This window comes from Panthera tigris, chromosome A1 (genome assembly GCF_018350195.1).
Source record: "Panthera tigris isolate Pti1 chromosome A1, P.tigris_Pti1_mat1.1, whole genome shotgun sequence".
Lineage (NCBI taxonomy): Eukaryota > Metazoa > Chordata > Mammalia > Carnivora > Felidae > Panthera > Panthera tigris.
The window spans coordinates 110,493,791-110,518,998 of record NC_056660.1 but is presented as its reverse complement, the minus strand read 5'-3'; the positions used below and the strand labels follow the sequence as shown (position 1 = coordinate 110,518,998).

General features: G+C 39.6%; 1 protein-coding gene across 2 annotated transcripts; it reads left to right on the top strand.

Annotated features, from left to right (window-relative positions):
- Window positions 1–851: 851 nt before the first annotated feature.
- PPP2CA (protein phosphatase 2 catalytic subunit alpha) lies at window positions 852–25,111 on the top strand. 2 transcript variants are annotated; one of them, XM_042983946.1, is made up of 7 exons: window positions 852–1,361; window positions 16,736–16,945; window positions 20,677–20,850; window positions 21,652–21,741; window positions 22,259–22,420; window positions 23,478–23,596; window positions 24,361–25,111. In XM_042983946.1, the coding sequence occupies exons 1-7, from the start codon at window positions 1,260–1,262 to the stop codon at window positions 24,431–24,433; spliced, it is 930 nt and encodes a 309-aa protein (XP_042839880.1). In that variant the 5' UTR covers window positions 852–1,259; the 3' UTR covers window positions 24,434–25,111. The 2 variants fall into 2 exon arrangements, with proteins under 2 accessions (XP_042839880.1, XP_042839889.1); XM_042983955.1 differs by lacking the exon at window positions 852–1,361 and adding an exon at window positions 14,494–14,602.
- The last annotated feature ends 97 nt before the right edge of the window (window positions 25,112–25,208 follow it).

Below are 25,208 nucleotides of genomic sequence, written 5' to 3'. Positions count from 1 at the left end.
GGATGGGATTCAGCACATAATTGATGCTCTACTGAGCCAAATATTTCTGTGAATGCAGAGATAATGGGATGTAAAAACATCTCGCAAACATCAAAGAGATTCATAGCCAGACCGAGGTCCGATACTCAGATATCCGAGCTTTCTTTAAAGCGCGGATTGCAGCCGCTTCTAACTTCGTCAGGCCAGAGAGGGCACGGGTGGGGGGCGAAGGGGTTCCTCATTCTCCGGAGGAACCCGAGTGGGAGGAAGGCGCACACCTGGAGAGAAGGCGACAATGGGCGAGGCTGCGCGAGGCTTGTGGAAGCTAGGATCGAGGTCCTAAGCTTAGAGAAAAGCCTAAGGCTCGGGCGCAGGCATCACGGCCGACAGGCACCTAGGCCCAAAGACAGGTGTGTGCCCAAGGAGTCAGGTGCACTGCGCCGCGCTCCCAGGGCAGACACACCCTCCTCCGCCCACGAGTGACCTAATTACAAGGTGCCTGCCGCGCCCAGAGGCGGAGGTGGCCACTCCAAAGAGGCTACCACTTGGCACCCGTTCCCGCCCTCAAAGATTTAGGAATCCCATACAATTCCAGCGCACCGTGAGGTCACAATTCTAGTTTCTGTAACCTGAGTACAAACGCGGGGCGAAGCGCAGAACCGTCTCACCTTAGAGAAAAAGCTCGGACTGGCAGGTTCTCCTCAACCTCCCAAGCCCCAGACTGCGCCTGCGCTAAACAGGCGCCCGCGCCGCGCAGGACTTTGTGCTCTGGAATTAGCCCAGTTTCCTGCTGCAGGCGTCGCGCTTGTTCGGACTCGGTCCTCCCTTCCCCGCCCCCCCTCCCTTCTGAACCACCACGCCCTAAAAGCGAAGGTGCCTCAGTTACCAGCCGGCTACGTTGCGCCTGCGCCGTGGCCCCTGGTTGCCGCCCCCCCACTCTGGCCTGGCGGCGGACCGGGGTTGGCTCTGCAGTTGCGCAGCTCTTGTCCCGGCCCTTCTACCCCGCCGCACCCCGCCGCCTCCTGACGCCGCGCGTGATGTCACCACGCCGGTGGCCGCCATTACAGAGAGCCGAGCTCCAGGACTAGATCGAGCGGAGGAGGACAGCGGCCGGCGGCCGGGTACTTCTGGGAGAACTCGCGGGTTCGCGCTAGCGCCGAGCAGCCGCCAGTAGCCACACAAGTACCCCGGGAACCGGCGGCGGCGTGTGCGTGTGGCCCGTGTGCGGGCGGCGGCGCGGGAGTAGCGCGGAGCGGCAGCCGGTTCGGGCGGGTGGCATCATGGACGAGAAGGTGTTCACCAAGGAGCTGGACCAGTGGATCGAGCAGCTGAATGAGTGCAAGCAGCTGTCCGAGTCCCAGGTCAAGAGCCTCTGCGAGAAGGTGAGCTTCTCTCCGGTTGCAGGAGCCGCCGCGGGCCGAGCCCACTGAGGAGGCGGCGGCTGTGGGGAGAGTGCAACATGGCGGAGGCCGTCGGCCCGGGCCCCCCGAGCCTCCCAGACCGGCGCCCGGCGCGGCCCGGCGGCGGCTCCCGGGCGACCCGGCGCCCCCTGCCTCCTGCGCAGGGATTGGTTGTCGCCGCCACCGCCGCCTAAAATGGCGCCGTTCACCCGACTCCAGGGCTTCCGAGCCTCCAGCTTCGGTGCCGGGAAATGTGGCTGGGGGAGCAGAGACCCTGTGTGTTAGGGTCGGGCACGGTTTTGAGATGGATGTAAGAGGACTTGGGTTCTAAGGTCTGGGAAGGAGGTCTGTGACTCTACTGAGGTGGGTCAGAGGCTTTTTACTCGTACTCGGGCCTAACTCTTCGGTCCAGAGCTGTCCAGAGGATCCTCCAAAGGCAGGCTCGTAGGTTACATACCAAGACCTGTCTAAAGGTCACACAGCTTTAGTACTATTCTCGGCGGTTTGTGTTAAACTCATTGAGCAATCTTTGACAGAGACTTAAAACTGTGTGTTGTAAAAATTTTTAAATATACCTCTAACCTAATTTCTGCAAAGGTCGTGGTGGTAGATGGAGGGAGGAGTACAACTTATTTTTCATAGTTGGAACAAATGGAGAATTTGGTGAGTCATACTACATAAGGAGCTTTCGGATTGGAAATCAAGTGTCAATTTAATCTATGATTTATATGCTGACTCAAATTGGGTAACTGAAACCCTTCTGTAAACTGAACGTACTTGGCATTTTGCCATCTATTTTTAAAATGAACAGCGTAAATTTAAAGCAGCAAATTTTGTATCCCAGCTCTTTGTTTGAAAACTTACTTGTTGATATTTTTATGGGTTTAAGTAATGGTGGTAATAATAACGATAGCTGTACATTGAGCTTTTATTGTGTCCCATACATTGTGCTTAGCGTTTAAATATTTTTCAGATGTTGTAAATGGAATGCTGTAGTTGCTTTAGTAAGTCGATTTTAAATTACCTAATTCCGTTTTGGTTTTCCCTAGGGGTTGGGGAAACAGGTAGTCTATTTAACTATTGGCTGTGTCGTGTTTTTGAAGTCTTAGAAGTCAGCTTTCTAATGTATAGAAAATGCTTATCTCTCCTATAAATAGTTTCACTCTTGTCAAAATTAACTTTGCAGCATTTCATTTTAGTACAGAATTGCAGAATACCATATTCACATTTTGTGTTAGTGTAGAGAGTTATTAGAGAGCAATTATGCTGACTCGTTTGTGGTTTTGATGGGAAAATTGGGTTCATGAGTTTGATGTATTTACTTCTAAAGCAGGCTTTTTCAGAAATGCTGTAAATAAGTGCAATTTAAATGAGTGAAATTCAGATTTATTTATCCTAAGCCTGAACAACTCTCCTACTAGTTGATGAGGTGGCACATTACCTATTGGAGCTCAGTTTTACTGTTAGCAATGTATTGAGTCTTTTGTTCCTCTTTTACCCTTAATTTTCTTTCATCAAATGAGAATGGTGTATGTAGTAAGGATTTAGAAATAGGCTTCTGAAACTTAATGTATATTGTCGGGCCTTAATTTCTAGGTGCTGTAAGTGATGATTTTAATGATTTTTAAAGATCAGTACTTCATATAAAGACATTGAGTCAGCAGTTGGCTAGATGACTAGTCATTTGTGTAGAAAACATTGAAAGAGAGGTAATGATGTAATTGAAAGACCACTGGACTTCAAGTTAGACCTGGACACTAGTCCTCTTTCTGCCACAGAGTAATTGTGACTGACCTTGGGACAACCACTTAGTCCACATTTTCCTGTCTGTAAACTAAAGACTTAAAAACAGATGTTCCAGGGACCCTTCTACTATGAAATGATATAATCCAATTTAGATGCATACATTGTGTTTAAATATTAAATACCTAATGACTATTCAAGATTGCTAACTTTTATGAAAGAAGTGAAAAGCAATGAAGTATAATCATGCTTATTCTCGGGGAGTCTAAATCTAGTTGGAAAACAGTAGTAGATGAATCAGGGATGTAGTGGGTTTGTGTTAGAGACCAGAGGAGATAATACTGGGGGCTAAGGTTGGTTATCAAAAGCTTGATAATTTGGTAAATGTTGATTCTTGTCCACAATTTTGTAAAACTAAGATATGGTGAGATTAAACAATTTATACTTAGATCCCCACTGGTTATCCAATGTGGCCAGGTATTTGTTCTTAGAGTCAAAAAGATGGAAATAATGTTTGAAGTTAAGTTTCCAAAAAATGGATCCTTTGAGGGGGAATATTATACAGTCTTAATACTCTTTTTAACTTGTAAATATTTCAACTTCTGGAAGTATATTAATTTTGCAAACTAAATTAACTTAAAGGCAGCTATTCAGGCATATGAAATGAGTTAGGATGCATGACTCGAAATGATTTTTTGTACTAGAAAAGTTAACACAAAAGTTCTCTTTTCACTATTAATTGACTAGCCAAAGCACATATAGTGAAAGCTACATATTTTGAAAATCGTAAGGGAAACATGTTTACATTAGTATACTAGTTTTTTATTTCCTTTTAAAGAAAAAATTCTTGTTGGAGACAGGTACTTGGTAGTAGTTGATCATTTCTTTCATTATAAGAAGGAAAAATAATTTAAAAGCCTTCCATCTTCCTGAGCATGCCTGATCTGAATGAAATATTTAAATGGTAAAGATAGACTATACCATTAGAGGTATGGTGATTAAAAAATTCAGAGACCATTATTGTAGTATCCTATCAGCAATTAACAGTGGATGTTCAAAATGCAGAGAATCCATGTGTGTATTAATTAGACAAAGGTGAATATGGTTTTTATGCAATTGACTAGTTAAGGTTTTTTCCCCCCAAAATGCGATCAAGGCTTATATCAAAACCAAGATGATTGTGTGAAGTATACTTTGTCATTTTGGGAATCATAATTTTAGTTGATTGCTGAAAAATTTGTGGTGAGTGAATGCAGTGTTGTCTTAAGTACACTTCTATAGTCAGTAACATTACTACATTTGTATGACTGGACTGGTATGTTTCCATTTACAGATTGGAAGAAGTAAATAGTATCAACTTGCTTTTGCATTAACTACAGTAAACACTCTTTTATTATGTGGCTTCAGCAGTGGTTTAATTTAGGTATGATTTTTGGCTTTGTGTTGTCAGGTCTTACCAAACTTGTGGAGAATGTTGTTTGATAGCCAGTTTTTTTTTCCCCCCCTCTTTCTCCAAAGGAGTTCTTTACCTAGGTATGCTATTTTCCATTGCTCTGCAAACACTATAAATAAAATGCAGTCATTAAGTCTTCACATTTGTTACATGAGTATGGGAAAAAGCAAACCCTTCTAAACTGGATGAGCTGCAAGATATTTGATCAAGGTTAAATTTCTATATGAAGTGGCTGATACATTTTTATGAGTCTGTATGTGTGCTTAATTTAAAAGGTTGTTTGGCTCATTTCCATAAAAGTAATTTGAATATTGGAAACAAATGGGGGGAAAGCATGATGCAGAATATTATTTTCATCACATTTTCACATATACAGTTCTCTTAAGTTTATGAGACATTTATTATCTTCAGTTATAGATAGAAACCAGAGACTCAAAGGTACAGTGATTTGACTTCAGGGGCTAAAGTGGGATTGCATAGGCTTATGGATTCTGTGCCCAGTGTTCTAGTCTTGCTTCACAGCCTTCCTCCCCTCTCTTTTCTTAGGGAGTGTTAATAATGAAAGATGGAGGTGAATTGGGGTCAAATTGTATTGTAGAATCAGCAGCTCTGTAAAATAAAACATTATTTTTATTCTGATTGCTCAAAGGCTTCCTATTCATGTCACACACTGTTGTGTCACTTTGTCCTGGAGGAAGAAACAGTAATAATTCTTGAATTTTGGATGTGGCTCACTGCGTTTTCCCCTCACATACCATTAGTGAGAAGAAAATGCCAGCTCATTTTCTGTGTATCCTCAGTGCAAATCATGATCTAGAAGGTGAAATCTAAAATATTCCAGGAAAGCATAAGTGACCTTTATATTGTACACTACGCTTGTAAAATCACTACAGCTTGTAAAATCCCTTTTTATCATAGCTTCCACAGTCAGACCTATTTGTGCCTTTTGTGTGTTTCGTGATCTCCCAGGCATGAAGCAGTAATGCAGTTGGTTTTGGGTTGACTTACTGAGGAAACATTGAAAAGGTGAACAGTCCTACTATTCAGACACACAAGTCCCCTGACTCCCCTTTTATTTTCTCTGTCAGAGCCAAGAATTCTCTCTGCAAATATTGGCAGGTGAAACCCATGCTGTAGAAAGCATGATAGGCACTGGAGGAGTGTATGTAATAATTGTAACATGGGTCAGGTGTCTCTCCACCACCCCCACCTCCACTTTGTATGGCAGCAGATATTGCTGGTGGTGGTGTAAGTCCTTTGTCAGTTATTTGTGGAGTATGTGTTTAGTTTGGAGGAGATGTACAAGGAAAGCCAGGAGACATTAGGTTTGGATTGAGGTAATGGTAGGGGGAGGGTCTTTTTTAAAGGTACTGAGAAGGGAGGAAAAGTTAAGTGTGACAGAGAATCCCTTGTTTTACTTTTTTGGCCCATCTCTCATTTCTTTTTTTCTTTACTTGTTTCTCATTACCATCTTTGCCTGAAAAAACCTTAAACCTGCACTCTCCTACACAAGTGAGCTATGAATTGGACTAGAACTATTAAGGGGGGAGATTTTGTTTTTGTTGTTTTAAATACCTTTTCTTTCACCTTCTGGAGCAGAGGTGGTAGAGGAGGCTCAAGTAGAGAGAGGTCTGGCTGCCAGTAAATGGGGGATTGGTTCTGAAAGAATTGTAAAGAGCAATCTGGAATTAACTGATTAATTTCTTAATGTTACAAAGTTACTATTGCCTCCTTACATATTGGTGTAGCATTTAGAATGGATGAACAAGGCAGTGACAGAAATGTGTGTATCTGAATCTGGGTATTTTCAGGGTGCCTGGGTGGCTCAGTCGGTTGAGCATCCAACTCTTAATTTTGGCTCAGGTCATGATCCCAGGTTCTTGGGATCAAGCTCCTCAGCAGGCTGCTGCTCTGCTGCCCCCTCCCTCACTCGTGGGAACACTCTCTCTCAAATAAAAATGAATCTGTATATTCTTAAGTGTACGTGACCAGTTGGCCAGTCACTCTGGTACTCCCATGTCCTTACCTCTGCTTTAGTCATTTAGTTACTACAGATGGGAGTATGGCTGATGTTGAGGGGGCTGAAAGAAGACTGAGAACCTCTTTCTAGAGTGCTCCTGGGAAACATTTCATTTACTTAGCTAGAGATGTATAATAAGTGTAATTCACTAGACTGTCGCATGTCAGTGGTGCTATGTGACGGTGTACATTTGGTTTTGGAATTCATTCAGTCAAAATTTATTAAGACTCCATTATGTGTGTTATTCATTTTCACTGTTTAGCTTTGTCTAAATAGCATTATTTTAGGGATGTTAGTTCATTGCTCTAATAGTACAGTTTCATGTTAGTCAGGAGGTTGAGTTTGTAGTAAATTCTATAGATAGGAAAGGTTTTAGAATGTGTTAATAGTGATCAAGTGAATTTTATTTCTTTGCCACCCATTGTTTGTCAGCTGAGAGTATTTCCCCACTACTTGTTTCTGTTGGGTGGCTCTGACTTAATGAAAAGGCTTAAGAATTGCTTTAGTAAAATTTTAGTGATAGAAGGAACCTTAAAGACCATTTAGGCCAAGTCACCTGGTACAGATGAAGGAGCCCAGAGTGGCTGAATATTGTCCATATGGAGTGTTGTGGTGAGAATTTTTAAACAACTACATATATACCAACATTTCTCTGTTTAGTAGGTTGTATATATTTTTTCCCCTTTGCAGGCATGATTGGGAATGTTTAATTCATGCATATGTGTAGGTTGGTTAGTAAAGACCTGGGCCAGTGTGTTGCGTGGGAAACATAGGGTCTCTGAAGAAAATGAATGTCCATATTCTTCAGTGGTCATTGAAGAATATGGACATACATTTTCTTCAAAGATACAGATGATTATTTGACAGAGATGGAAAAACATCAGCCTATGTAGTATTTTCTTTTAATATAATTTTAGAATTTTCCCTAATCCCTGACCTTTTTCTTCTGGTTAGACACTAATCAAATAGTAACTACTGGTTCCTAGAACATTACATGGAGGGGTATAGTACTTTTCTAGTATAATCACACTGATAGTATGTATACAGTATAATCATACAGAAGACCAAAATGTTTCATACACTAGAGGCATCTCTTCAGAACAATTAAAGAAAAGGCAAATAATATGAAGAAAGATTATGATAATTAACTCAAAATTTGTTTGCTTCCACAGCTAGTAGTATGTCCTATATTATGTATCACACGAAAATAAAAATCTGTCCATATATACTAGTTTGTCATGAACCTTAATTTTTTTTTTTTTTGCAGTTATGAAAATCCGGGAAACCTTCCATTTATCTTTCATAAAAGCAGTATGAAGCAAAATAAAATTCTCTTAGAGTATTGAAAAAATTTATTTTTTCTTGTGAATTTACTTTTTAAAAAAGTCTTCAAATGGGGGTGCCTGGTGGCTCTCAGTTAAGAGTCTGACTCTATTTTTTTAATGTTTATTTTTGAGAGAGAGAGCATGCGCACACATGTCGGGGAGGGGCAGAGAGGGAGGGAGATGCAGAATCCCAAGGAGGCTCCGGGCTCTGAGCTATCTGCACAAAGCCAAATGCAGGGCTTGAACTCACAAACTGTGAGAGCGTGACCTGAACCGAAGTCAGATGCTTAACTGAGCCACCCAGGCTCTCAAAGCATCCACTCTTGATACTGGCTCAGGTCATGATCGCACTGTTGTAAAATCGAGCCCTGCGTTGAGCTCCCTGTGCTGGGCACAGAGCCTGCTTGAGATTCTCTCCCTCTCCCTCTGCCCCCTCCCCCACTCTTTCTCAAAATAAATAAACATTTAAAAAAAATAAACCTTCAGATGTTTTTAATTCTGAAACTAAAAAGTAAAATTCAAAAATTAATTACTGCATTTTTTTCAGCTTTGCTTCTCTTATGCCTTTATGGCTATATTGGTAGAAGAAATACTCAACTATGATTAAAGTATTGAATGTTTAATTTATGTGAAGTAGAGTTCCAGTGAACATTTGAATTAATAACCAGATTTTTAATAGAAAAATATCTAAGAACATTATCTAGCTCTCTGTCAATAGATATTCAGAGAATTTGTGTGGACAGTCTGTATAAGAGAAAAATAACTGGTGATAAATAAACATGGAATAAAAAGTTTGAATTCCAAAATGAAGAGTACTAGTTAAGTCACAATGTAGCATTTTATATTTTAAGTAGATGGGAATAGGTACATTCTTCCATTTATTGTATTCAAGTTGGGCATAATTGAGCTTTATATAGTACATACGTAACAAAAAATGCTAGTATATTTAACTCTGTAGTTCCATAATTGAAAATTTCCTGAAAGTAAATTAAATAAACAATACATGTATAGATCTGTTTGGGAAGATATTATACAGCAGTTGAAAGTGATCGCTATAATGCTATAGGACATTGGGTTCATGAATACGAACTTAAAATTTTTTTTTAATGTTTTTATTTTATTTTTGAGAGAGAGAGAGGCAGAGTGTGAGTAGGGCAGGGGCAGAGGGTGAGGGAGACACAGAATCTGAAGCAGCCTCCAGGCTCTGAGCTGTCCGGACAGAGCCTGACGTGGGGCTCGAACTCCCGGACTGTGAGATGATGACCCGAGCCAAAGTCAGACGCTCAACCCACTGAGCCACCCAGGTGCCCCATGAATATGAATTTTAGTACACAAATTGAGATGTTAGCCAATTTGAAGCATGAAGTCTGTTTGTGAGTATTTTTTGGTGTGGTAGGATTAAGACTACCACAATCTATTAACATTTTAATGTTCTCAAGTCTTCTCATATAAAGAATTTTTACATAGTTGCAATCGTTCTGCATTTTTAAATGTTTGCTTGGTTTAATAAGAAAAATAAATTAATATAGTCCATGACTTTTTCGACAGTACATGTTAAATAGAAATTATACTGCTATTGTGTGCCCTTAAGGAAATTAATATATAAATGGTTGGCGAATCATTGTTGGTCCCTGTTTTTCTTTTTTCTTTTTACTTGTCTTCCTTGAAATATCTTGACTTGAATGATTTGTGGAGTCTAATTTAAATTTGCTTTGGGGCACCTGGGTAGTTTAGTCACTTGAATGTCCAACTCTTGATTTCAGCTCAGGTCATGGTCTTGTGGTTTGTGGAATCAAGCTTCGCTTCAGGCTCTGTGCTGGCATTGCAGAGCCTGCTCAGGATTCTCTCTCTTTTCTTCCTCCCCTACTTCCACACTTGATGCTCTCTCTCTCACACAATAATAAATAAACATTTTTTTAAATGATTTTTTTTTTTTTTTTTTTTTTTATTTTTGGGACAGAGAGAGACAGAGCATGAACGGGGGAGGGGCAGAGAGAGAGGGAGACACAGAATCGGAAACAGGCTCCAGGCTCCGAGCCATCAGCCCAGAGCCTGACGCGGGGCTCGAACTCACAGACCGCGAGATCGTGACCTGGCTGAAGTCGGACGCTTAACCGACTGCGCCACCCAGGCGCCCCTAAATAAACATTTTTTTAAAAGACAGTATTTCTTATTTTAAAATTTTGGGTTTTTTTTTTTTTTTTTTTTTGTAATTTCATGTTATTATGGTGGTTAGGGATAGCCCATATGCCAAGAAACCAGATTGTTTTTACAGTAATTTGAAAAATAAACTTGTAAGGTTTCTGAATCTGAGCTCAGAATACAGAGAGGACATTGATAATAAATTAATGCTCTAAAGATTTCTTTTCTTCAAGTGGATCTCCAAATTCTTTTAATTTAGGACAGTAGAACATTTTAACTTTTCACGGTTAAGTTCTTATTACTGGATTACCCTATTCTAGTTTTAATCTTGTTCTAGGAAGGTTTTGTTTATTTTTGTTTTTTTTAAGGTTTATTTATTTTGAGAGAGAAAGTAGGCCTGCTCAAATGGGGGAGAGGCAGAGAGAGGAGGAGAGAGAATCCCCTTCTCTGGGGTTTCACAGCAGGCTCAGCGCTGTCAAAATGGACCAGGAGATTATGACTTGAGCCAAAATCAAGAGTCTGATGCTTTAATCGACTGAGCCACCCACGCGCCCCATTCTAGGAAATTTAAGGTCACATCTTTTTTCCTTAAATTCACTGATTTCAGTCTTTGCCATTTGACTGAAATTCAGTAGGGTTCCAATAAATTAAAAAATCAATATGATGCTAATTAAACTATTTTTAAAAACTTTAATTTTCTTTCAGTTGTTTATTAGCTGAGCCTGTTGAAGCTTTGGAAAAGTGTTTTAGGGAAGCAAAAAAAGTTTGGGGTGTGTGTCTTTTTCTTTTGTTTCTGGGCCTAATTCAGGTGATATGAGGCTTTAAATTATAGGAATCAATATCAGAAAGTGAAAAGATAGTTATTAAATGTATAAATATTTCTAATGTTAATTAAGTTGCTTTGTAAATCTGGTTCTCCCATTTACTTTGAGTATAGGCTAGAGAGTTGAAGTTGTATAGCTACCTTTAGAAACTGATGGTTGGTTAAAAAAGAAAAAAAGAAAAGCAAAGAAAAACTGATGGTGAAGCCCTGCAGGTTCTAAAGGTGACTCATTAGAGGTCTCATTAGGTGATCCATAGAGGGGTTTGGTTAGGTGCTTCTGAAGGTAGAAAGGCCTGACTCCATGTGATAGCACAACTTCTCTTTTTTTTTTTTCTGTGATTAGTTTTTCCTGACTGCAAAATAATCCTCAGTGAGAACCACTGCAACCTTTATTGTTCTGGTGATAGTGTATTTTGGTGTAGTTATCATCTTAGAGGTGAGTTGAGGTTAAAACAAACAAACTATACTTAAATTCTTTGTAAGCTTGAATTTTTATTGTTAAAATATACTTAATAGTTGGCTTGATGGCATCTGATACATAATACTCTTTTCTGCAGGATTTAATTATAATTGTTCTAGTCTGAAATTTGGTAGGAAGGGAAGGAGTTTGGGCTTTCCCAGATTTAGAAGTTTAAAAGTTCACTTAATACAGTGTCCTTTCCCTTTTAGAGGATAAGTTGGTAACATCAACATAAAGAGAAGCTAGCTGTTAAATATGTTAATAGGTCCACCTTATGGTATCTTTCAGGAAAAGTGTATATGTATACTAGGGAGCCAATACTAGGATATACATTGCACTGCTTCCCCCCACTCCCTGCTATCCGCCCCCCCCCCCCGCCCCGTATTATAATCCCTCAGGGAATACTCTACATCCAGCATGAGAAATTAACCAAATGAATATATATGCATTATGATCTCCAAGATAGATTGTTAGAAAAGCAGGCTGCTGAATAATACTTTTTTTTTTTTTAATGTTTATTTAATTTTTGAGAGAGACAGTGCAAAGGGGGGAGGAGCAGAGAGTGGGAGAAACAGAATCCAAAGCCCACTCCAGGCTCTGGTCTGTCAGCACAGAGCCTGATGCGGAGATGAGGAGGTGAACTGTGAGATCATGACCTGAGGCAAAGTCGGATGCTTAACTGACTGAGTCACCCAGACGCCCCAATACTCTTACTAGTTTAAAAATGCAAAGGAAAACGAGTATGTTTTTGTAGGCATATAATATGTATGTAAAATTTGTAAATAAGGTTTGAAAGGATGTACATCAGGATACTGTTGGTGGTTACTTTGCCCAAGGGGAGTGAGATTGTGGAGAGTGGTCAAAGGGGACATTTAGGTTTTTTTGTTTTTTGGGGTCTTTAAATTTTATTTTCTTGTTTATTTATTTTTAGAGCATGCACTCGCGAGGTAGGGGTGGAGAGAGAATCTTAAGCAGGCTGCATGCTCAGTGTGGGGGCTCGATCCCTCGACCCTGGGGTCCCTTTGACCCTGGGGTCGTGACCTGAACCGAAAGCAAGACTCAGAAGCTCAACCGAGTCACCCAAAGGGAACGTTCCCAAATTCCCAAAGGAACATTTAGTTTTATCTGCTCCAAAGTATTTTTTCCAAAGGTTGTCACTATAACCTTCACAGTTTTAAAAGTAAAAGTAAAGATACATTGTAGATGATTGTGATTTGCTGAAATTGAGATAAAAGGAACAAATAGCATTTAGGTTTAAATGTCATTTTAGGATTTGAATGGAAATTTTGAGTAGGTTGTTATAAGGACATGAGGCAGTCATGAGTGGCAACTTTTTATTTTTCATACAGGGAATAGCCTTGTGGGTAAGCAAGTGTCAAGGGATGTATTTTGGAATGTAACTTCTTACAGAATTGTAAGATTTGTACAGTTCTGACCATCTGTTTTATTATGTCATTGTCCTTTTAAAACTTCTGAATAACTCGCAAGTTTTTTTGAAGTAGGACCTATCATTTCATTTGCAGCTATTTTCCTTACCATGTGCCAGGTGCTAAAAACACTGGACATGGTATTAATCCCAGACTTATTCATGGAATATACCTAGTGAAATTCTGCCTTTTAGTAATAATAAATCATGGGAGATTGGAATTACCCTAGCAATTTGGATTCTATATATTTTTTAAGAAATATCACTCTTTGAGACACAGTGGTCTAAGTTTTAAAATGTTAGGGGCAACTGGGTGGCTCATTCTGTTGAGCATCTGACTTCGGCTTAGGTCATGATCTCGTGGTTCATGAGTTTGAGCCCTGACCTGGAGCCTGCTTCAGATTCTGTGTCTCCCTGTCTCTCTCTGCCTCTCCCCCACTCTTGCCCTGTCTCTCTCTCAAAAATAAATAAACTTTAAAATAAGCTTTTTAAATAAAATGTTAGATCAAATGAATGATTAATTTTTGGATGTCAGTGGTTGGTCATTGTCTTGAAATAGGCTCCCCAAGTGTTTGAAAACTTGAAAATAAGGGTTCTTGAACTTTGTTGTACCTAAGAAAGCACTGGAATAGAGTGAGGAGGGGAGACTAAAAAATTATTGATGCTTGGATCCCACTCACAAAGATTCTGGCTTAATTGAAGGAGGAGTAGCCTTGGCACCTGGATTTTTATTTTATTTTTTTCAAAGAGCTTCTCAAGTGATTTTTTTTAATGTTTGTATACTTTTGAGAGAGCGAGAGTTGGGGAGGGGCAGAGAGAGAGAAAGACACAGAATCCGAAGCAGGCTCCAGGCTCTGAGCTGTCAGCACAGAGCCCAAAGCAGGGCTCAAACTCAAGAACCTCCAGATCATGACCTGAGCTGAAGTCAGACGTTTAACGGACAGACTGAGTCAACCAGGAGGGGGAGGGAGGAGAGAGAGAGAGGGAGAGAGTGTATCCTAAGCAGGCTCCTTGCTGTCAGCACAGAGTCCAATGAGGGCTTGATCTCATGAACTGAGATCATGACCTCAAGCTGAAATCTAGAGTTGGATGCTTAATCCGCTGAGCCACCCAGGTGCCCTCAGGTGTTAGTTAGTTAGCTAGTTAGTTATTTGTTTATTGTGTTTATTTTTTTTAATTTTTTTTTAACGTTTTATTAATTTTTGAGACAGAGAGAGTCAGAGCATGAACAGGGGAGGGGCAGAGAGAGAGGGAGACACAGAATCTGAAACAGGCTCCAGGCTCTGAGCTGTCAGCACAGAGCCCGACGCGGGGCTCGAACTCACCGCGAGATCATGACCTGAGCCGAAGTCGGCTGCTTAACCAACTGAGCCACCCAGGCGCCCCTATTGTGTTTATTTTTTGAGAGAGAGAGAGTGTGAGTGGGAGAGGTGGAGGGGGAGGACGGGGGACACAGAATCTGAAGCAGGTTCCGGGTTCCAAGCTGTCAGCACAGAGCCTGACGCGGGGCTTGAACCCACAAAGCTGTGAGATCACGGCCTGAGCTGAAGTCAGCCACTTAACCGACTGAGCCACCCAGGCCCCCCTCCCCCTGCCCCCAGGTGATTTTTAAAGTGTGGCTAAGGTTGCATACCACTGCCTTAAAACCAGTCCTTGTTACCTTTGGTTGTCTCTCAAAATGTAATGAGCAATTAAGTTAGCAACAGTTCTCACCTTCATGTTCTCGTGTGTTGCCTTCCCTCACCCAGCCTCCCACTGTACATTCTGGAACATCATTCATAGTGCTAGCTGTACAGAGAAGAAAATGCTCAATGAATGTTGAGTGTCTGAGGTAAATACTTTAAATCCATTCTCCGAATAAATTTCTTTTACCTTCTTGGCTTAACTGAAACCTGGCTCTTCTCAGGAAATTATGTATTTCTCTAATAGCCTTCCCAGATAAATGGATGGATGCTGCTTTCCTCTAGCATAGAATTCCCTGTTTTTCAGGGTTCTGTTTTCTACCAAATACCCAAGCACCTTTCCTTACTACTGTTACCTATTATTTCTTCATTCTTCAGAGAACTTGGTACCGGTTTCTAGGCATGTACTTCTGATGTTGTTCTGAGAGACATCCATGTTTTTCCCTCAAGATGACCTCTCTAAGAGTACCCAGTTTAAGTTCTTGATTCATTCAAAAAATACACATTAAGTGCCTTTTACATCTCAGACATTGTTCTAGCAAGGTGCTGTGTACATGATGGTGAATTGAAGGAATCTAGTGAACATTTTAAACTCTTAACTTTGACAGTTGCCTGGAAAATAGATTAGAGTCAGGAAACATGGAAGCAGGGAGTTCAGTATTGAGGCTAGCACAGTAATCCAGGTGAGGTAGGTAATGGTGGCTTGGACCAGGGTAGTGGCAAAAAAAGCATAAATAAAAGCTGATTGATTTGCCATATGTTTTGGAGGGAGACTAGACCAGACTTGTGATGGATTGGTCGCTGAATACTAGTAGCCTTTAAGCTCTACTCTGTCTCAGATATCCACATGTCTAGCCCTACCTCTGAAATCATAAATTCACTTATCAGGTTTTCTGACAGGGAATCTTTGTTCTAATACTACTTTAATTAGACTTGTTCTTCAGTCCATGTCCTATTTCCCCTCTACATTTTGTACCTGGGGTGACCAACTGTCATGGTTTACCTGAGCACAACTGAGTCATCTCTTGGGATGCCAGACTTTGAGTGCTGAAACCAGCGTAATTTGGTCATCCTACACCTACCTGTCTTCCCTCTTGTCTACTCTTGTCGGGTATGCTTCAGTCCTGTTAGCCTTTTCCTGAGAATTGATACACATGATTGCATCTTGTCTGTTTTGGACCTTGTCCCATTTCCTACTTCTATCCCCTTTCTATAACTAACTCCTGCCAATTCCTTGGACCTCAGGCAGTTTTCCTAGCTTTCCCAGTGTTTGTGATCCTGAAACACTCCTGCTTACTCTAGCATGTCTTAGCACTTGGCCTGATCATTTTGTCTGCCTCTCTTGCTCCACTGTGCTTTTATAGGCTGTCATGTTTGTTGTGATGTCTTACTTACCCACCATTTACTCTTTCCCTTTCTTTTCACCACTTAACACAGCCAGTACTTTGTTACTTGTTTACTTGTTTGTGGTCCTCTGCCCCCAGTGACCTATCTTGTACACTATGCCCCCAGTGGCTAGGACTGGCACGTAGTATCACTCAGATGGTTGAGCAAATGAACGAACGATTGACTCCCAGTGCGCTTTAGTTTTGGGGATATGATAAATGATTAATAATAAATGTGTGTTGAATGACTGATAGGATTTCTGTTGAGTGAAATGTTATGCTGCCCTTAAAAGTAATGTTTGAGTTTGTGATTACATGGGGGAATGCATATACTACCAAACAATTTTATAAAAACCACGTATATTGAATAGTTAACAATTATAAAACAGAAAGTTTATCTTTTGGTATAAAGAATATAAAAATACAGGCAAAATTTTCGTGTTTCAAAAAAAAAAAAAGGTCAAGCGGAAATTAGAAACTTTTCCTCATAGCCTGGAATCTTGAAGTGCTGGCATATTTTAATTAGACATTAAAGCTAAGGAAATAGGTACCTGAATGTCTTGTTCCACTTTCATTAATCTTATATGGCTGCTAATAATAATCTGTTTAGCATGTAATTAGATAGTAACTGCTTGGCATAAAAACTGATAGTGATGAGAAGAATAGAACTGTGCATCTTGATACATGTTTTTTCCCCTAAGTGTCAGGAGTGAGATAGCAAATAGATGGAATCTGGCCATATCTTGCCCTTTTATGTTAATGGGATTACCAATGCCCACATTTTCATCTTCTACAGAGTCTGCCCCTTATGCTACATTAAGTGTAAATAACATATCTTTGATATCTTTGTTAATGTTTCATGCCAAATGTATTGGTTTCTTTTTTCTCCATCCGTAGGCTAAAGAAATCCTGACAAAAGAATCCAACGTGCAAGAGGTTCGATGTCCAGTCACTGTCTGTGGAGATGTGCATGGGCAATTTCATGATCTTATGGAACTGTTTAGAATTGGTGGCAAATCACCAGATACAAACTACTTGTTTATGGGAGATTATGTTGACAGAGGATATTACTCAGTTGAAACCGTTACTCTGCTTGTAGCTCTTAAGGTAATTTCTGTTTTGTTTTGGCATTTTGTACTGGGTGAGACAGTCTTGAATGTTCTTCTTTTCCTCAGTAATTTGTGATTTTCTTTGAATGTTCAGTTTTAGGATAAAACTCCATATTTAGGAATGCAAGTATTCAGGTTTGGGGCTTAAAAATCACAGGTCTGTCTTCATTCTGAATAAGGGGATGGTACAGAATAAAAGTAAAAAGGTTATTATGCAGGTTATTTGAAAAATGTTAGAGGGCTGGTCAAATAGAAACGTAACTTTAGTTAATCGGGATGTGGAGAAGTAACATAATTATCTTTCTAGATGCTTTTGAAATAAAATATACTAAATGTCAGAATGTTTACATCTTTTGACACAGTAATCCTATAATTAGACTTTTACTAAAGAAGAAATTCAAGAGGAAAAGAGCTTCATTTACTTGAAAACCTTAACGGTGACATTATTTTTAATACCAGAAAAAGAAGATCTAAAAAGCCAACAAAAGTGAATATCGAAATTAAGATTTATCTCAGTGGAATAGTTTGCAGCCATTAAAACTTGACAATCTAGAAAAGCAAGTTGCGTTATACCAGTTGTAGCTTTGTGAAATATACAAAGATCTGAAAGTGAAAACAGTGGTAGAATGGTCGATAGCTTTTAGAATGGCAGGCTTCTGTCTTCCTCTAGGAAGTATGACTTTACTTTTAGGAGAGATTCTATTAAAGAACATTCACATTGGGAACTAGAATGTATTATGCTAAGGGAAATAGAGAAAGACAAGTATCGTATGATTTCACTCATGGGGAATCTAACAAACAGATGAACATGGGGAAGGGAAGGAAAAATAAGATAACCAAGAGGGAGGCAAACCATAAGAGACTTAAATATAGAGAACAAACCAAGGGTTGCTGGAAGAGCTGTGGGTGGTAGGGTGGGCTAAGTGGGTGATGGGCATTAAGGAGGGTACTTGTTGGGATGAGCATTGGGTATTATATGTAAATGATGAATTGCTAAATTCTGAAAAAGCTATATGTTAATTAACTTGGATTTAAATAAGGGGGAAAAAGAACATTCACAGTGATAAAATGGCTGCCAGAAACTTATAATATTGGGTAAGTGGTAAAATGTAGTTTTGGCAAGAGCTGAATTGTAGGCAATTAATACAATGTATGTGTTTATGTAGCTACTAGTCTGAATCATGTAATGTGCTACAAAACATTTTTGGAGGATAGTATGTTCCGCATCTGTAAAATGAAGCAGTTAGATTAAATGTTGGATTAAAAATTTATGATGACTCTAGATACTGTGAAAACAACCTTGCAAACTAATCTGTACGCAAAGCCCAGGATGAATCCCAGTGCTCAGAGGAGGAATGAATATGCTGCCTTTAAGAATTCATATTTGCGGGGCACCTGTCAGTGGGTTCAGTGTCCGAATTTGGCTCAGGTCATGATCTCACAGTTGTGAGTTCGAGCCCCGCATTGGGCCCTGCACTCATAGTGTGGAACCTGCTTGGGATTCTCCCTCCCCCTCTCTTTTTGCCTCCCTCCCACTCATGCTTTCTCTATTTCTCAAATTAATTAATTAAAAAAATAATTCATATTTGAAGGTTGTGGGACTGAATTGTGCTGCATGCCCTTCCCCCAGCCCCTTTCATACGTTGAAGTCTTAACCCCCAGTACCTCAGAATGTGACTGTATTTGGTGATAGGACCTTAAAGAGGTAATTAAAGGAAAGTGAGGTCATTTGGGTGAGCCCTAATTCAGTATGACTAGTGTCCATGTAAGAAGACATTAGGACACAGATACAAAGTGAAAATGATCAGACATGTGGAGAAGATGACCATTTGTTAGCCATGTAGACAGGCCTTCAGACTAATCACACTTTGATCTGGATTTCCAGCCTCCAAAACTGTGAGGAAATAAATTTCTGTTGTTTAAGCTGCCCATTTGCTGTACATTGCACACAAATCGGGGAGTCGGGGGAAGGAAACTTCAGCAGGTGATGCTTGGACAGTTGGATTATCCATATGCAAAAAAAAAAAAAAAAAAAGACTTAGATACCTCATACCATACAAATGAATCAAAATCAGACACCTAAATGTAAGAGCTAAAGCTTTGATGCTTCTAGAATAAAACACAGGATAAAATATTTGTAACCCTGGGTTAGGCAGTCATTTCCAAGATAGGATAAGAAAAGCATAGTCCATTAAAAAATTATTTTTTAATTTTTTAATGTTTGTTTATTTTTGAGAGAGAGAGAGACAGAGACAGAGTATGAGCCGAGGAGGGACAGAAAGAGGGAGACACAGAATCAGAAGCAGGCTCCAGGCCCTGAGCTGTCAGCACAGAGTCCGATGCGGGGCTCGAACCCACGAACTGTGAGATCATGGCCTTAGCTGAAGTTGGACACTTAACTGACTGAGCCACCCAGGCGCACCCCCCCAAAGGAAATTATTAAATTGGACTTCATCAAAATTAAGAGTTTTTGTTTTTCAAAAGACATCAGTAAGAAAAAAAAATTGTGTTCATATAATAAAAATGTATTTTAATTCAATAAGACGAAAAGGGACAAAACACTCAGATATTTCACCCAAGAAGATAAATAGTAGAAAAGCACATGAAAAGATGTTCAAAACCATTAATCATGGAAATGTAAATTAAAGTCATAATCACACTCATTAGAGTGACTATCATCAATAATAATGCTGATAATATCAAGTCTTAGTTTATGGAGAGATTAGAACCTTCATACACCAACCATTTTGAAAAATAGTTTGGCAGTTTCTCAAAAAATTAAGCATACTTGTACCCATAACACCAAGCAATTATAGTGAACTGGGAATATACCCAAGAGAAATGAAAGTATATTATAACTTTTTTTAAAGTTTTATTTATTTTGAGAGCAAGAGCCAGAGAATGAATCCCAAGCACTGTCAGTGCAGAGCCCAGCATGGGGTTTAAACCCACGAACCATGAGATCATGACCTGAGCCAAAACCAAGAGTGGGGTGCTCAACCAAATAAGCCACCCAGGTGCCCCAAGTAGATTGTAACTTTGTACAAAAACTTAATGGAAGATGATCATAGCAACATTTCCATAATACTCAAAAGCTGTAAACCATCCCAGTATTCATCCTATTGGTAAATAAATAAGCAAAATGTGGTATAATAGCCATACAAGGGAATAGTGTACAGCAATAAAAAAACAGAATAATCCACTGATTCATACACAGATGAGCCTCAGAGATATTCTGATGAGTGTATGAGGCCACACAAAAAAGTATTATTCCATTTTAAGAAATTTCCACAAAAAGCAAATCTCAAAAGACAAAGTTAAGTCAGTGGTTGGGAGTAGGAGTTGGACAGCCTATGGCTGATATTTTTGGACTGGTGGAAAGGTTCTAAAATGATTGTGATGGTTTTTGTATAACTGTAAATTTACCAAAAGTCATCTAACTGTAGACAGAAATTTCATGATTGGAATATTACAGCTGATGATTATGTTTTGTATAAAAGTTGGTAGTCGTAGGAGTTTGATTTTAATTGAGATAGGCTTTGCTGATACTCCATGGTCAAATAACTATAGATGTGGGATTTGGGATTTCATTTTACTGTGGTGTGGGGGCATGGGGTCCCCCCCACCACTACCAAAATTGGAACTCTGGATTTTCTTGTAGAGTTTGCTGAACTGTCATTTGGTTTTTGAAAGAGCCAGGTGTTCGTATGTTTTGTTTTCTCATTTTAGGTTCGTTACCGTGAGCGCATCACCATTCTTCGAGGAAATCATGAGAGCAGACAGATCACACAAGTATATGGTTTCTATGATGAGTGTTTAAGGAAATACGGAAATGCAAATGTTTGGAAATATTTCACAGATCTTTTTGACTATCTTCCTCTTACAGCCTTGGTGGATGGGCAGGTATGTAGGTCTTACTAAAAGTTACATTGCTGGTTATTTTCAAGAATCTGCTTTCTTTTATTTTTTTTTTTTATTTTTTTTTTTTTTAACGTTTATTTTTGAGACAGAGACAGAGCATGAACAGGGGAGGGTCAGAGAGAGGGAGACACAGAATCTGAAACAGGTTCCAGGCTCTGAGCTGTCAGCACAGAGCCCGATGCGGGGCTTGAACTCACTGACCGTGAGATCATGACCTGAGCCGAAGTCGGCCGCTTAACTGACTGAGCCACCCAGGCGCCCCAAGAATCTGCTTTCTGAATGTTTAGGGCCAGTCATTTTTCCACCCTCACATCCCTTTTAGACTTCTAAAGTACCTTCTCTGTATCAAGCATTGACTGAACTGTTAAGTTGGGACCACAAGGATAGAAGATGTAGCCCATCCATCCTCTCAAGTTGTTTCTGGACAAGTCTTGAAGATGTAACTAGCTATTTACTCACCAGGTAGAGAAGTGCACAGAAGAAATTGCAAGAAAATTCTATGAGAAGGAAGGTAGTCTGTGGTGAGGGTAAGGTCAGAAAAATGTTTCTTTGGAGGAGTTGATTGAAGTGGAGTCTAGGTGTAGTAGCAATGATTTATCAGGAAGAAAGGGAGTATGTTCAATAGTTGAGAGTGGGCTGGAAGAAAGACTGACCCTGCAGATACAAGCCTGGTTCTGGCAGAACACAGAAACCCTAGTGAGACCAAGTGATGTGGGCTGACCAAATCCAGAATGTGTGAATTTTCTTCTATATGAGGTTAACATTATAAACCACTCTTTTCAGATATTCTGTCTACATGGCGGCCTGTCACCATCCATAGATACACTGGATCACATCAGAGCACTTGATCGCCTACAAGAAGTTCCTCATGAGGTATTGACTCTTATTTGGTAGAGAGAGGGAAAATTTAATTGTAACTTAATTTCTTTTATGTATTCTCTACATTAATGCTTAAAAATGACCCCATGTGGTATGAACAGCAACCTCATTCTTCAGAAGAAGCTAATATTAAGAAGCCTGCCAAGATAACAGTGCCTTTGGGACTGGCCTTAGAATCTGGGTAGTTGTCTTCAGAGCTCTCCTTTCATTACTGGACTATGCTGCCTAATGTTGAAATTTGCGTACTATAGGTAGGTTAGTAACTCGTTAGGGTTTGTTGCTCTTGGGGCTCATTGATGTAGGATGTACTTCTAAAAACATCTGGAAATAGTTTCTTACTTACTTGACACACATATTTGACTTTAAAGCAGACCTTAAGCTTTTTGAAGCAAATATCACTCAAAAAATGTGACTTTGTAGGGTGCCGCTTCTGATGAATTACTCAAATCGTTTTTGCAAGAGGCTGTTTAAAACTTAACTTGCAATAAACAAAACAAAACTTGCTTTTTAGGGTCCAATGTGTGACTTGCTGTGGTCAGATCCAGATGATCGTGGTGGTTGGGGTATATCTCCTCGAGGAGCTGGTTACACCTTTGGGCAAGACATTTCTGAAACATTTAATCATGCCAATGGCCTCACATTGGTGTCCAGAGCTCACCAGCTGGTGATGGAGGTATGTTCTCCTCTTTGAAACCTGATTTGCTTTTTATGTATTTTTTTAAAATGTTTATTTACTTATTTTGATAGAGGGCATGAGCATGGGACGGGCAGAGAGAGGAGGGGGGAGAGAGAAATCCCAAACAGGCTCTTTGCTCGAACTCATGAATTGTGAGATCATGACCTGAGCCTAAATCAAGAGTCTGACACTTAATGGACTGAGCCACCCAGGCGCCCCCTTATTTGTTTTTTTAAGTAAACTTAAGGAAGATCTTAGGGATGGATTTTGGGTTTTTTTTTTTGGAAGGGGATAGATCAGTTAGTGATATTAATGATGAGAATATTCCATGTGTTCCTTCCAATAAATTTGCCTGAGCTTTTTCAGTAGATGCATACTAGAATTAAAATCTCAAGCTTTTGATCACAGTGAATTTCATAGTTGACATACTTTCAGAGATGTCTTTAATGACTGGGTAGTGCTTGGGATTTTAGAGTGGGAAAGTAAGATTCAGGGAACAGGAGAGGAGGGAATGTAGCATTTTATGGTTTCAATTCTGTTTATTTCATGTATTTAACAGGTAAATGTAAGGAGGGGAGATTGAGATGAAATAGAAAAATGTTCACTGGTCCTTTGGATGGTAGAATTATAGGTGATTTTAAAGAAGAAACCAAAGGGGAGATGGGCTAAGTTCTTAGTATAGAACATTGATTAGCATATTTATAATATTAGGGGCCTATTTAGATTAATACTAAGTGGTTGTTATAAAATTATGACTTTACTAGAGATATGGAAAGATACTTGTGTACAATACTTAAAACATAACTCACGTATTCAGATGGACTTCAACAAAATGAGGCTGGAGATCCTAGAGGCCTATTTTCTTTGTACCTGGTCAGTGACCAACGTGGGGACCTTCACCTATGACTAAGAATTAATATGGTATTAAATTGGCCAGAAACAAAACATTAGTATTCTTCAAGCTTTGTGGGAAGGGGAGATCTTTTTTCTCTCTTGAGTCATATTTAATTGTAAATAAGGGAGTAAAATAGGTTTTTATCACTTTTCCTTGTAGGGGTATAACTGGTGCCATGACCGGAATGTAGTAACAATTTTCAGTGCTCCAAACTATTGTTATCGTTGTGGTAATCAAGCTGCAATCATGGAACTTGATGATACTCTAAAATACTCTTTGTAAGTATTTACACCTGAGTAGATGGCTGCCATTACAGTTGAGTCAAATTGTATAGTTTGAATGGGGGGGGGGTGGTGTGTAAGAATTGAAGGGTTCATGCTAAATTCAGATTCCAATTTGATTTTTGTTTCCTTTTTTTTAATGTTTATTTATTATGGAGGGGGGAGGGGCAGAGAGACTCCCAAGCAGGCTCTGCACTGTCAGCACAGAGCCCGATGCGGAGTTTGATTGCACAAACCATGAGATCGTGACCTGAGCTGAAACCCAAGAGTCTGGAGTTTGACTTGAGTCCCTCAGGCCATCTTTATGTTTCCTTTTGAACAGACCTGTGATATGTTGAAACACATCAACAGAAACCTGGTACTGTATAGATTCTGATGTGTGAATTATTAGGATTTTAACTTTTAAACACTTGTTTTAAATGTGGAATTCATAAAATATATCCTGAGGTTAGATTACAAATACAGTACATTGGGCTCTTTAAATTTTATTTATTCAGTGGAACCCGCCTTTCATATAATCTTAGAAGGAACTCTGATATGTAAAAATTCTATCTGAAGTTGCATCAGCTCTTCGAGGAGGTGTGCCACTACAAGACTCTTATTAAATGCATGATTAGGCTGCAATTAAGGTTCTCTTCCATTAAGGCAAGCTTAAATCATACAGGAAAAATATTATAAAGTCTGAAAGAATAATGTTCTTGATTTTGATTGTCGGTACATTGGTAACGTGCCATATAAACAAAAATGTTTTGTTTTTTCAGCTTGCAGTTTGACCCAGCACCTCGCAGAGGCGAGCCACATGTTACTCGTCGTACCCCAGACTACTTCCTGTAATGAAATTTTAAACTTGTACAGTATTGCCATGAACCATATATTGACCTAATGGAAATGGGAAGAGCAACAGTAACTCCAAAGTGTCAGAGAATAGTTAACATTCAAAAAACTTGTTTTCACACGGACCAAAAGATGTGCCATATAAAAATACAGAGCCTCTTGTCATCAACAGCCGTGACCACTTTAGAATGAACCAGTTCATTGCATGCTGAAGCGACATTGTTGGTCAAGAAACCAGTTTCTGGCATAGCGCTATTTGTAGTTACTTTTGCTTTCTCTGAGAGACTGCAGATAATAAGATGTAAACATTAACACCTCGTGAATACAATTTAACTTCCATTTAGCTATAGCTTTACTCAGCATGACTGTAGATAAGGATAGCAGCAAACAATCATTGGAGCTTAATGAACATTTTTAAAATAAGTACCAAGGCCTCCCCTCTACTTGTGAGTTTTGAAATCGTTTTGTTTATTTTCAGGGATACCGTTTAATTTAATTGTATGATTTGTCTGCACTCAGTTTCTTTCCCTTCTCAAATCTCAGCCTCATGTCGTTCTTTGTTATTGTCAGAACCTGGTGAGTTGTTTTGAACAGAACTGTTTTCCCCCCCTCCTATAAGACGATGTTACTGCACAAGAGCACTGCAGTGTTTTTCATAATAAACTTGTGAACTAAGAACTGAGAAAGTCAAATTTTAATTGTATCAATGGGCAAGACTGGTGCTGTTTATTTAAAAGATACATCAATTGATAAATTTTAGAATTTGTAGAATTCT